This window comes from Epinephelus moara, chromosome 7, assembly GCF_006386435.1.
Source record: "Epinephelus moara isolate mb chromosome 7, YSFRI_EMoa_1.0, whole genome shotgun sequence".
NCBI classification, from domain to species: domain Eukaryota; kingdom Metazoa; phylum Chordata; class Actinopteri; order Perciformes; family Serranidae; genus Epinephelus; species Epinephelus moara.
Window position 1 is genome coordinate 37,072,235 of NC_065512.1, and position 13,919 is coordinate 37,086,153.

At 40.7% G+C, this 13,919-nt stretch overlaps 1 protein-coding gene across 35 annotated transcripts in view; it reads left to right on the top strand.

Annotated features, from left to right (window-relative positions):
• The window catches only part of clasp1a (cytoplasmic linker associated protein 1a), a 129,521-nt gene that overhangs the window by 84,941 nt on the left and 30,661 nt on the right, over positions 1 to 13,919 (top strand). For 8 of the 35 annotated variants that reach the window (XM_050049859.1, XM_050049860.1, XM_050049867.1 and 5 more), the window contains exons 18-24: positions 1,028 to 1,074; positions 2,340 to 2,510; positions 4,556 to 4,579; positions 7,602 to 7,709; positions 8,189 to 8,215; positions 8,931 to 9,095; positions 12,050 to 12,208. In XM_050049859.1, coding sequence (XP_049905816.1) covers positions 1,028 to 1,074; positions 2,340 to 2,510; positions 4,556 to 4,579; positions 7,602 to 7,709; positions 8,189 to 8,215; positions 8,931 to 9,095; positions 12,050 to 12,208 — 701 coding nt within the window. The remainder of the gene's footprint in view (positions 1 to 1,027; positions 1,075 to 2,339; positions 2,511 to 4,555; positions 4,580 to 7,601; positions 7,710 to 8,188; positions 8,216 to 8,930; positions 9,096 to 12,049; positions 12,209 to 13,919) is intronic. The other 27 variants (XM_050049873.1, XM_050049888.1, XM_050049880.1 and 24 more) reach the window with 11 other exon arrangements.

Here is a 13,919-nt window from a genome sequence, read left to right on the forward strand (position 1 = left end):
GATAACTTTTCATCTTCAAGGTCTTGGGATGGGACAGACCAAGGTTTGAAGTCGATCGGATGAAATCTCTAGGACTAGTTCGTTCATTTATGACCCCTGGAAATGGCCAAAAATGCACCAAAATTGCACAGTAAATTCAAAATGGCCGACTTCCTGTTGGGTTTAGAGCCTCCAAGAGGCTTTTTTGTACGTCTCTGGGCGTTACATAAGCCTGCCGAGTTTCATACATTTAGGTCAAACTAGCTTCAGGGGCTGTTTCCTCAAACTTTTGTAGGGGGCGCTACTGAGCCATTTTTTGGAACCCGCACACGAGACCCTTAAAATATCAAATTTTTCACCAGTTCTGAGATCTGTGCAAAGTTTCATGAGTTTTCGGGTATGTTAGCCTCCCAAAAAGGCAATTCATTTGGAGGAAGAAGAAGAAGAATAAAAAATCCTTGCATTTCAATAGGGTCCTCGCACCGCTAGGTGCTCGGGCCCTAATAAATAGATAATCAGGAGAAAAACAATAGAGACCTCGCAGGTCTGTGACCTGCTCGGGACCTAATTATTTTCAGATGGGCAGCAGACAGGTGAGCGCTCTCACACACAGCCACATGCACACACTCTTGAATCGATTGGCATCATTTACCCAGTTTGTAGATTCCCCGTGGAGCGTGTTGACTAATGACCTCATAGTCAATCCATCAGGACTGCAGCTGTAGTGGTCATCAGTGTGTGTGTGTGTGTGTGTGTGTGTGTGTGTGTGTGTGTGTGTGTTTGAGGGGGGTGAGCTAATATTTTTCTATCTTACAGGAAGCTAAGGTTCCTGTGAGAAGGTTGCTAACGTGCAGCACTTGCTGTATGGGAACATACTGTACACGGCCCATTTGTCATTATTATTTTTCTTTAAAGTGCCTTTCAGTACAATGAGTCCATACATTTTACATTTTATATACAATCTTAGATTAATTTTATACAGTCTCTTTGCGCTGAATGTGATGTACATAAAGTCTAAAAAGTGTCTCGCTCTTCTTCTGTTTTTCAGCCGGCCATTGTCTGTGAAGAGTGTCATTGGAGGGAGCATAACAAGGAGTAAGCTACTTTATAAGTCAATTTCTATTCCTTGATGTAGGGCTTTCCCCAGAAGTGACAGTTATACTGTATACAGTTAGGCAATAGCGTAGAATGAAGCTCCCTTGATTAAAACCTTATTATACCCATTCTGACATCAGCGGCACTAATCTGTAGCTTAGTGGTTAAGATGAGATGAGATAAGAGAAAACTTTACTGGGAAATTCATATGCAGTACAGCAATAAAAGAAGCAGTGTAAAGGGCTGCACACATGTTGTGTCTTTAACCGCCTGGAAAACGCTTGGTCAGGCGCTGGGTGCTACTCTTGTGCCTTTTTTGTGCTAGCTTTCAAGAGCGTGGCGGCAGGTTGTGTCTGAGGTTGCTATGCAACCTTAAGAAGCACCATATCATAGCCTACTTACCTGAAATCCTGAGTGCAGAGGTGCTGTTTGTGTGTTGGCCTATTATTCGTGGGACAGATGTAAAGCTCTGGCAGCATTAAAATGATTAGTTTCTTCTCCATATTTACCACAGACTGATACGGCGTGCACTGCTGCATTCTTAATGCTGAAAAAATTGACTACATTAAAAACAATAAATTTTAAGGGTAGAATACAATGTGGCATGTGTACTTCCCCTAAAGCAGTGGTTTTCAATCTTTTTTGTGTCAAGGACCTCTAAATTGATACACAATAGGTCACAGGCTCCCATTTGATAAAATTTATGCTTTAGGAACCTCCATCTGAAAAGATTTTGGTTGCTAGATAGGATTAAGACCGAAATTTTGTCTTTGCCAACTTCAGTTGAGGAGATAACCATGGAAGAAGTGAAACCTATAACCAAAATAGTCACATTTATGACTCTTACTCTGACTGGGCTCACTCTTATAGTAAATTAAATAGTGAAAATACATGATTCCTCATCAATTCTGGCAACTTTCTCAAGGACCCCTGGTTAAGAACCACTGGTCTAGAGTCAGGAAAGAGATATAGAACTGTTTAAAATAATCATGACAAAATAAGAAATCGAAGTAAACAATGCCTTGACAGGTCAGAGCCAAGTCTGATCCAAGGAGGCCCCTCTGTGGATCTGGGGTACTTCTGGAGCACTGACATATCAGATCATGATCAGATTTGATCAGATTGGGATCTGGGGAATTCGGAGGCCAGGTCAATGCCTTTAGCTCTTTGTCGAGTTCCTTGGACCATTCCTGAACAGTTTTTGTGATACAGCACATGTAAACAGCCTCTGAGACCATATACTTGTCAATTCTGTGCTGTTACAGGTAAGCTGGTGAGCACCAGGGTGTCTACTACACCGGGTTCTCTCCAGCGTTCCCGTAGTGACATCGATGTGAACGCCGCCTCCAGTGCCAAGTCACGTCTGTCCACCGTCCCTGCCTCCTCGCCGTTCAGCTCTGCAGCTGCCCTTCCTCCAGGATCCTATGCCTCATTAGGTAATCCATCTGTCATCTTCCTCTAACATTCTAAAAGCAGAAAAACAAACCTCTGTATGGCAGTTTCTCTCTGTTGTGAGGAAATAATTCTTTCTGTCATTTAGTGCTGACAACATTTCACGTGCTGAATTGTAAATACAAACATATTGTTCATAATCAATGTGTTTGGAGGACAAATCTTATTTTGTCCAAGCTGCACAAGCAAACGCAAAGCAAGATGGAAGTCTTGGCCAAATACAGCTACAGTTTTGCTCACTTTGAGTTATATAAAAGACAGAACTGCTCAGAACAAACACTGCAGTGTTGCATCTGAGAGATTTATGGACCATAAATACCAAGAACAAATAATAACGATAATATTGTGAGCATCAACACTGATGACCAATGACCTTCTGTGAACAGTGGCACCAAACATACACTGCGTGTTTCAGCTGTTTTGCCCTTTAAATTCAGATTTTATTTTGGTGTCAGTGCTTTTCTCGTTCCGAAAGAAATCTGTGTAATATTGTTCACCACTGTCGTTGGTTTGGACTCTGCCATCCACTTGAGTTAACAAGATTTAATACGATCTATTTTAGGGGTGTACCCGACTCAGAATTATGCCGGTTGAATTGGATTTGGCTATTCAACATGAATATTTATTGCTTTTTTTTCCCAAACAGAGTTGGAGACTTTCAATGGAAGATGGACAGTGACGTTCACATAATATCGTAAACAAGTGAAGTTAGCCTTTCGAGCTAACAATGCTAACAACGGATCAGAAACTTAAACATTCTTTGTCAACACTAGTTATCAAACAAAAGCCAGAGACTGTATTGGTTGACGTTGCTGCCTTCTAAACAGCAGGCAGAGGACAGGGGTGGGAGATATATTGATTATACTTGATGTATCACAAGTAGGATGTGTAAAATAACTGTATTGCGAACATTGTATTATCACTGAACCGTAGTTTATTTAATAATTTAGTGTTCTAGTAGTCCACAGTAGTTTAGAGGAAATTTCAAAATATCGAGATATATATTGTGTATCACAATATAGCCTGACGATATCACAATATTATTTTGAAGCCATATTGCCCAGACCTAGCAGAAGACAATGTTATCTCAAAGCCTGACAGGGCAAAGCCTCTGTTCCTACTGACAGCAGTCTCCGTCTAAGACTCACCCTAAATCTGGGTCCACAGCTGCCTATACAGGAGAGCAGCGTAAAAAACGTAGAGCAGGAACTCGGCAGCTAAAACTGGGGACTGAAGCATCCTCAGAAGCACACTGAACACTGACTGACAGGAAATAATCAAAAAGGAGAAAAAAAACAAAAAAAACTGCTCAACGTGAAGGATCGTAGCTGACCCAGGGGTCTCTGACTGACCGTTCAAAAATACGTAGATAGCGACATACTTTCAGGGGACAGTCCTAATGTATTTACAGTTATTGTTTGTTATTGTTCTTGGTGTGCATGGCTCCTTACTCTGGTATAAGTATCTACAGCACTGTCTACAGTGTTTTAGCGAAGCTTAGTTAACAAACTCATTTTTCAGAGGTCCCCTCAAGCGCTCTGTCTCCCATCATCATGAAGTATTAAGACATTTTCTCCTGTAGTCACTGGCTTTTATGGGCCTGACTGGGGTTATTAATGACTGCTGAGGTTGTCATTAGACTGTTCTGTCAGCAGGAACTGTTTAAATCCTGTGTTGTCATTTTTGACAAATCGATGTGATGAGGCTAAATGGCCTCCTAGTGTGATTAAAAACCGTAGACGCTTTTTAAGGCTGTTTTCACAACATTGTAAGCAGTTGGGGAATGTTTAAGCCATCTCCTGCCAATAGATATAAAATTTACTGTCATCCTTTAGGCCATACAGAAACTTTTCTCCCTGTCTTGTTCCTCTTCATTGAGTCCCTATAGCTCGATAATGGCCATTACTAATGATGATGAGGCCCCTTGCTCATCCACTCACTCCGGTTCCAGCTTTGACTGCTACTAATGTCTTCCTCTATACCTCTCCTCCCACTCGCTGCTGCACTGCCTTTCTTAAATGCCCAAAAGATGGCACTCCCGGTAAAAGTGATGGTAAGACTTGTGTGTGTGTGTGTGTGTGTGTGTGTGTGTGTGTGTGTGTGTAGTTATGCAACTTGCATAGAACACAAGAAAGTGAAGTTGTATGAGTGTGTCTTTTTGTCAACTGTCATGGGCTACATGTTTACATCCTTCCTCTCCTCATCTGTGCCCTCTTTTCCTCTCTTTATTCCCCCAAGTGGTTGTCAGTTATGTGGAACTGCATGGACTGTCTGCATGGATTTCTTCCTACTTTAACCCTAACAACTGTATCCATCAACTCTGTTACTTACACAGCGATCAAGTCTGATATTACTGGTCCACTCTTCAGGGTTGTTGTTAAAGTTGATAGAGAAGGTTGTCTTCTACTTTCTGTCTTGGTTTCTTTCTTACTCCACAGAAATTATCGTGCCACTGTAACAGATGGTGCACAGCATTGTTTCATGAACTAAATGGATGCCAAGTTTGGCATCCTACCCAAGCTTGCTTTTAACTATCCTTTGCTATGTGGAGTATCATCAGGTTTGGTCAAAGACTTGGACTGTTCTGCTGTGTACACAATAAGGCATGAAATTTATGAATCATATCATTTGTTTTGTGACATCATGTAAGGTTTCACTTTACAGATCCTTTTTTTTCCTCCTCTCAGTCACCAATATGTCAAATCAGCTAGTTGTCAATTTGTATAATCTTAACAAAAAAAGCCTTTAACCTAAATCTCGATAAGTTTGATATTATATATATTATATATTATTATATATATTATTGCACACAGTGAGATCCAGCAGTAACACTTCCTCTCCACTTCAAGCAGACTTTTATTTTTAGCTTGCTGTGTAATTTTTGTTATCACACTCTCCACAATTCTTGCCATATTGTGTAACAGATTACTACAATAGATTGTCTAGGTGAGATAGCTTTTGCCCTTAACTCATCATAAAATCCTCCAGTGGACTTGCTGGTTGCAGCTCATTTTTTATCACACCTCACATTTATAATGGTGCTTTGAAGTGAGAGGGGAAAGTTTGTGTAATTTTTGGCCTGCACGTGTGTACTGCACTGCCAATTAAAAGTTTGTAATCAACTGTTATATTGATGTTTTTCATCTTTCCTTCAATAATGGCCATTTTAACAGAGATAACAATGATATAATTCACACACCAAATGTATTATTTAAATTTCAAAAAAATGATTTAAACTTCCATTTAGTCGATATCCCCACAGAGTTGCATGATGGGAAAATACTGTTGGATTCTGAATTTGTTTTCTAGTCATCTAGTCATCAGTGTCATCTAGAACATTTTTCCCAATTCCTTGTCTATGGAGCATCTCCAGACTTTATACGTCATGACATCACAAATTTGAGTTTAATTTGAGTGGCTTCAATCATAGGAATTACATGTATAAATTTTGATAATGGGCGTGGGTCCCCTTTAAGTATGACTAACAGCTCCAGACCCACTGCATGTATAATGTAACAGTACCATGACATGCTAAATTTTTGATGTTGCACAGTCTCAGTAGAAACTCACCAATTTAGGGAAAGGTTTCTGTCAATTTTCCATTGCTACCTTACAACCTTAAGCTAGCGTTTTAGCTTGCAGCTAGCAGTGCCCAGTGGCCTAAATCAGGAAGCTGACAATTTTTTTTTCAGAAGCCAAACTTCAAATTCAAAATATGTTTTTCTACTCATTATAAGAATGAGTATTATGGAGATTTGACTAAATGTAAGAGTATTTCTCGTGTTTGCAGGTTTTCATGTCTCTGCGCCATCTATAGTTGTGATTACAGGCATTATGTTTACGGATTATCTGTCCCATTCTTGTAAATGCTTTATCTCAAGAACGCCTTGAGGGAATTTCTTCTGATATGGCACAAACATTCACTTGGACTCAACAATGAACTAATCAGATTGTGGTGGTCAACGGTCAAGGTCACTGTAACCTCCTCTGTCTCATTCTTGTAAATGTAAAACCTCAAGAACACTGTCCGTCATTCTCGTGAACATGACATCTCAAAAACACCTTGAGGGAATTTCTTCAAATTTGGCACAATCGTTCACTCAGACTCAACGATAAACTAATTCGATTTTGGTCGTCAAAGGGCAAGGTCACCATGACCTTGAATCCATTTCATTATCATGAACATGATATCTCAAGAAAGCCTTGAGAAAATTTCTTCAAATTTGGCACAAATTTTCACTTGGACTCAGCAATGTACTGGTTAAAATTTGGTGTTCAGAGGTCAAGGTCACTGAGACCTTGCATCGTTCATATATCTAATAGGATAAAATGATGAAGTGATGACGTTTTATGTCCAAAAGGTCAAAGGTCAACACCACTGTTACATCATAATGATCTGCAAAAATACGTTTCTGGCCATTATTCAACACCATATCTCAGGAACAGAAGAAGAGACATTTGGTCAGATACTGAATTGGTGACACTAATTATGGGTATCCCCCTTGAAACTGTGCTGATTGTATAGATCTTCTGTGCTGCTGGGGGGAAGATGTGTGTGAAGCATCCATGTTTTCACAGACATCCAAGCAGACTTTAAGTGAAACTTGAGTGGTTTGACATACAACCGCAAAGCAGTTAATTCTAGTTTAGCATAGGGTATTGGCTGCTGCAAAGGATATTCAATGTTTGTCTTTCTCCAGACCTGGGTCAAAAAGTTTGCCAGTTTTTCTTATGGTTTGTTTTATCATAATAAGGCACACAAGTGGGAAATGACACAAGTACTTAAATGTTATTTAAGTGGTGCTTCTCTGTGTCCTAGCTAGCACAACCATCCTGATCTCTGGTTGAAGGTTAAAACTAACACTAAGAATTCTCTGCAAACTAGTAGACCCAGGTTTTTCTGTTTCCCTCCTGTGTGTTTTCAGGGGGGCCCTATCCCCTCACCCAGGTCTTCTTCATTCTGTCTCCCCAGACTTGTACCTCTCCAGCATCTCTGTCCAGGGTTGGGGTGATCACTTTTAAGTCATTCACGTGGATTTAATATCATTGCCTTCCCTCCCTCCCTTGTCATCCAGGTCGTGTTCGTACCAGGAGGCAAAGCTCAGGCAGCGTGGGTGGAGCCAGTACCTCAGTGGTGGACAGTAGGGGGCGCAGCCGAGCCAAAGTTGTCTCCCAGTCTCAGCGTATGTACATGCACCACGCACAGGCTCTCATACAGTGAAGCTGAATTGAAATCAGAGTCAGAATGTCTTTAGTTGCACTATACACACTCTGTGTTACACTCTGCATTACACAGCTATGTGTGTGCATACTGCATACCAATCTGTCACTGTCATGTTTCAGTATGATCTCTGTATACATCGGCTTCCAGATCATACTGGATGTTTTGCTGTTTCTTGTATATGTGTGTGATGTTTCATGCGCTACAGCACCGTGAAAACACTTCCAGTCCCTCACAAATCTTGTGTATTTGTGCAAGTGTGCCCACATGCATGCACAGTGTGTGTACATGTTGGTATCTATGTATTCTTGAGATCTGGCAGTAATCAGTACCCAGCTAAAATGTCCAGAGTGCCTGCTGGGTAAGTTTGATAAACATAACCCCTTTTGTCTCATTTTGACCGTTCTCCACCCTGTCCTGCCTATTGCTTCCATCACCCAGGATCCAGATCAGCCAATCCCATCAATGGTAAGGCCTCAGCTTCATCCATTCACAAGCCAGATGCCTCGTTCCCCCCTCGCCACCAAGCACATAGAACTTTGCACGCTGTCCCATTCTTATAGCTTTTTACATGTAGCATGCTGCGCCCATCACATTCACACTTTTATTTCTGATTACTTTTCCCCCACAGTTTGACAAGCTGTTTGGAGCCGGAAATGTTTGCCGTCAGTCATTTTCTTGTCTCTGTAGTTGTTGTGTTCACTGTTGAAGTGTTGTATGTACCATAGTAAATGTCTTCCCACAGCATAGTTAGTTACAACATGGGTCCAGCCCCCCTCACAGTGTATGTGTGCGTGTATCTAGGCTTTTACATCTGTATTTCTTCATGTAGACTCTAATTTATTTTCTTGTGAAGTTCTGTTTGCTCCACATGCTGTATTGTCATCAAAATAGTATTCATTCACCTTCAAATATAACTGAATCCATGAAATATATGACGTGGGTTTATATTCCACACTGAGATGAATAAAAGTAAAAGAAGACATAATAGTTTGTGTTGCTGCACTGTCCCCACAGCACTGGATCTGTTGACACTTGGCTAGTGTTTTGAGATTTGACCAAGCATGTTATTAAAGGTTGCACCACTCCCTTACCTTTATCCCAGCCAGTGTCTCAGCCACTCTGGGTACTGTCTAACCACTGTACATGTTTTTGTGTCTGCTTGTTTTTTCTCTCCCGACAGCCGGCAGTCGCTCCAGCTCCCCGGGTAAGCTTCTTGGCCACAGCAGCTACGGCCGGATCCCTCGAGCCACGATGTCAGCCACCACCACGCCAGCAGACAAGCGCAGCAGGATCCCTCGCAGCCAGGGCTGCAGCCGGGAGACGAGCCCCAGCCGACTAGGCCTTGGTAAGGCCAGGACTCCATCTTTAGTAACAAGCTACTGTAGCTCTGCAGGACTATGTGGTTTAAATGTGGAAAAGTCATTACTGTGACCTCTATAGTTAGTCTTTCTTAAAGTTTTAAATTCTTTGACATCCCAAATTGAAGAATGCTTATTGTGTAAGCAATGCATTGTTCATTTGATCAGTTGATTCCATCGGCTACATGAGCAGGAGGTTGTCTGTGAGTGTATGGTGAAGGAAAAACAAGAAACTAAAATGTGATATATCATAGTGTTCATAGTGTTCCTGTAGTTTGTTTTTATTGCGAAGAATCTATAGGAAATTAAATGTTTATCAGTGAATTAGTAGAACTTGTTAGCAGCTTTTCTTCAAAAAAGACAAGCCTAATAATATTATAGGGAGGAAGAATTAAAGCAAAATTGCCCACAGTGAGATGTTAGATTCAGAGCTGCAGACAGCAGGCTCTTACTGCACCTTTGCTAACAGCTCACCTCCAACAGGTAAACTTCTTTTACCTGCCCTGCTGTGGAAAAACACATGTAGCATCACCAGTGAAAGACACATCTTTAAGCGGGTAGTCCTGTTGTAATGAAGACGCAAATCCCTGCCGCACTAGGTGGACAGGCCAAACCAAACAAAACCAAGCTAAGGTCAAACCGGCACATGACTGTCAAAAAGGGGTACAGGGTCCCCAAAGCTGCATGAGGGGTCGAGAGACCCCTTGATTTTAAGCAGTGTGAGAAGACTTTTAAAACATATATACACATATGTACAGTTGGCCTAATCTCAGCATTTCATTCATTTTTGTGAACAACACTAAATTATTATTATTTTTTTAAAGTTTAGATTATTGTTTAAGATAGAAACTTCAAAAAATCCCAAGGGATAAGGGCACAGTGAAGACCTGAACACAATCTGTATTCACAGAGCCTTCACTCTGCTAAACAGCCTCATCCTGCATCAGAAAAGTAAACAGTGAAAACAACCAAAGAGCTAATGTGACAATGACCAAGTGCAGGGAGAATAAAACACTGAATTAGTCAAAAAAAAGAAAGTGTTGTTAGTATGAATGATTGTTGAAAATTAAAAAAAAATACATAATACAGCGAGAGAGAGAATACTATAAAATATTTCTTAAGATATCAGACAAACTTATGCCTGATAGAATATTCACAGGACTCAATAATCAAAATTCACTGAAATCACTTGTTTTACACAAAGTCCCTGTAGTTATTGAGTTCACCATTTGGGTTAACTGTACAGTTTATCGGTTGTTCTGTACTGTAATTATTATGCATTGAATATAAACTATCCATAAAATATCTAACGTAGTCAGGGGTCATCAGTTCACTCAATCACAGGAAAGGGGTCCCTTAAGGAAAATGGTTGGAAACCAATCCACACCATTACAATGTGCAGGCATTGTGACAAGCCTCAGCAATAAGTTACATACTGACCACTCACATACTCCACATCATTGACCACCCACTTATAACTTGCATATGTTGACACAGGATTATGGACTTTCCTATCTTCACTTCCTGATAAAGAGATAAACTCAGGTTTGTCCTTTGAAACCCTGCAGCACTCACATTTCCTGCACTCTGACGATAAACATTGCACATGGAAACAAAGGTTCTTATTGTCCATCGGCTTATTATTTACACAGACAAAGAAAACAGTGTTTTTGTGTCATCGTGTTCATGCATAGTTTTGTCTTAAGTTGAACACCCCTTACATATCCATTCTGATGTGTGATTGGTTTAGAGATAGCAGTGGTTGTGGGCGCTGTAATCTCTTTTATTTACTTGAAACTGAGATTGGAACCACAGACATGGTAAAATCCTGTTGATACAAAAAATTAACTGTTGCTGTTCAACTAACATTGGACCCAGTACAATGAGGCTATCCAGCTGTGCAGATCCCAGCACTGGATGCAAATGTCAGGCAGAGTCAGATATCCTTCAACAGTTGATTCAAAAAGAGGAAATGATGAATGTTTCTGATTAATTGCAGATTTTTCATTTTTATTCTGTTTTCAGCTAGTTTCCATGTTTCGATAAGGGGAGGGTACTGTTCATGTTCCTCTGTTACTACCGTTTTTATCACAGTTTGATGTGTTTTTTTTAAATTACCCTATACTCCTTTCCTTACTGATCTAATTGTTGTCACATGTTAACAGAAGCTTGCGTTGCTCTTTGGAGTGTCCACACTCTCTAACCTTCACTAGCAGTATGCCGTTTGACCATCTCACTCACCCAGTATGCTGTTATTGCTTCTGCCTGTTTTACTGTGACTCTGTTTCTCTTCTTGCTCTTCACTTTCATTTCTTCTCTATCTTCTTCTTGTCTCTCCAGTCCATTTTTGCTTACCTTCATATTTTGGGCACCAAGGCCACCGGATAATGATGTCAGTGGTATCAATCAATCAAACAAACTTTATTTATATAGCACTTTTCATTCAAACAGAATGCAACACAAAGTGCTTCACACAATAAAAACAATACAGCAATACATCAATGAATCCCAGAAATCAATAGGCAATAACAAATAAATATAAATATAAATCTAAATCATGGATACGGACAAAAATAAGAAAAAAATTGTTTGCATATTTCTTGCTGCATGAGGCCCAGTGACATTTGTTGGACATCCATGTGTTCAAGACAATAAAATCTGATTTTAATTTATTGACCATATAGCCTGTCGTTAATGCTAACCTCATTTTAGTATCACCACAAGCAAAGTTCTGTGAATAGCAAAGGCACCAGTTTGTTGTTTCAGCCAGGACTTTGTCGGGTGTCAGGAGTATTGCATTCCCAAGGCACAGTACAGTCTGCAGGGCTTTATACTTTCTGTCTTCTTCTTTCATAACCTCTTCTCTTCATTTCCGACTCTCACCCCCATATTCCCTCATGAATGCTCACTGACATTCCCACTTAACTTGTTGTCCTGACAGCCAGCCTGTGTGGTAAAGCTCTTCTTCCTGCTGCTCTTCCCTACCGCACGCTAGCCCGGAGCCGCATTCCCCGTCCCAGCATGAGTCAGGGTTGCAGTCGCGACACCAGTCGCGAGAGCAGCCGCGACACCAGCCCTGCTCGGGGCTTCACTCCTCTGGGTGAGTACCGCTGAGCTAAAAGCTGTCCGGACTGCCTCTCCCACTGAGTGTCTTAACAGCAGAATCTTGGCAGATGCTTACATGAGCTTCCTTCCTGTTGTCTGTGTTTTTGTAGTGTTATTCTATCTCTGCCTGTCTTTCTGTGTGCATGCACTAATTATGTCTTTCTGGGTTTAAGGGAGGATTACTGTTTTGTGTCCAGTGTCTGTTCTGAATCCTGTTTATTATTATTATTATTATTATTATTATTATTATTATTATTATATGGTATTACTGACAAAGTACCATATTAAAATGTATCTTCTTGACTCTTGACTTTTATTAAGTTGAATTCATGTGTGTCAATAATTTCTAAATAAGTCTGTGTACAAATGTTGGGAATTTTAAGTATAAATGAAGTAGATGAAACAGAAACAGCAAGTAGTAGTTACAGTGAGTATTCAACCCACGCACAGTACAGTAGCTGCTACTTTAGCTCTTGTGCTGTTACATACTGGTGATGTCGTAACACTGCAGCCAGTAGGGTATCGTCGAGGGATCTACAAAACAGCATATCAGCTGTAGGACTGTCACTGCTGTTAGCATAGCATAGATTAAATGCTTTTTATGCTTCCATGACAGCAATAGCAGTGGCCAGAGGCATTATGTTTTCAGGTTGTCCCTCCATCCGACCACCCATCTGTCCTACTTATGTGAACGTGATATCCATAGAATGCCTTGAGGGAGTTTCTTCAAATTTGGCGCAAACATCCACTTGGACTCAAAATGAACTGATTAGATTTTGGTTGTCAAAGGTCAAAGATCAGAGTCACTGTGACCTAGCAAAACATGTTTTTGGCCATAACTCAAGAATGTATATGCTTATTATGACAAGGATTCACACAAATGTCTAATAGAATAAAATGATGAAGTGATGACATTTAATAACCACAAGGTCAAAGGTCAGTTTTCTGGCCATTACTCAAGCTCGCATCTCTGGAACAGAAGAGTAGCAATTTGGGCAGATAATGAATTAGTGACACTAATCTTGGGTGTCCACCTTGAAACTGTGCTGATTGTACTGATCTTCTGTGCTGTCGGGGGCAGATTTGTGTGAAGCATTCATGTTTTCATAGACGTGGATGTAAACTGTTAGTGTAACTTGATTTGCGGAGGCATACGACCATGAGGCAGTAATTCTAGTTTATTGTTGTTGTAAGGGTTGTTATGGTTGTTTCTATGGACCATCAGTCTGTAGCCCCTTGTACACAGCCCGTTCAAGGTGGGAATGTTGTGCATTTATCCCCCCTCATCATTCTGTGTAAAACGTTGAAACACAGAATGGGGTCATTGTTGTTTCGCTGTCAAGCCAGCAGCAGAGGTACAGTAATAACAGCCGATTCAACGTGTTAAATGACACTGGGTGCAAACATTGTTTTGTTAAACATAGGGATGCACCGAATATTCGGTAACCGAATATATTCGGACGAATATTGCAAAAAAAAACACACATTCAGTATTCTGTGGAATAAGTGAAAAGCAAGGCCGAATAATAGCGGCGTGTTTTGATGACGCAATCAAACAGCGTGCGGTGACGGACGGAGTAAAATATCGGCAGTTGCGACTAAAAATTGTTTTGTGCGTGCAAAATTAATCATTCAGGAGCACGCTGTGCCAGTACAGATTTCAACCAGCAGCAGAAACGAAAGGCGAATCCTGTCGGTTGTGGGTT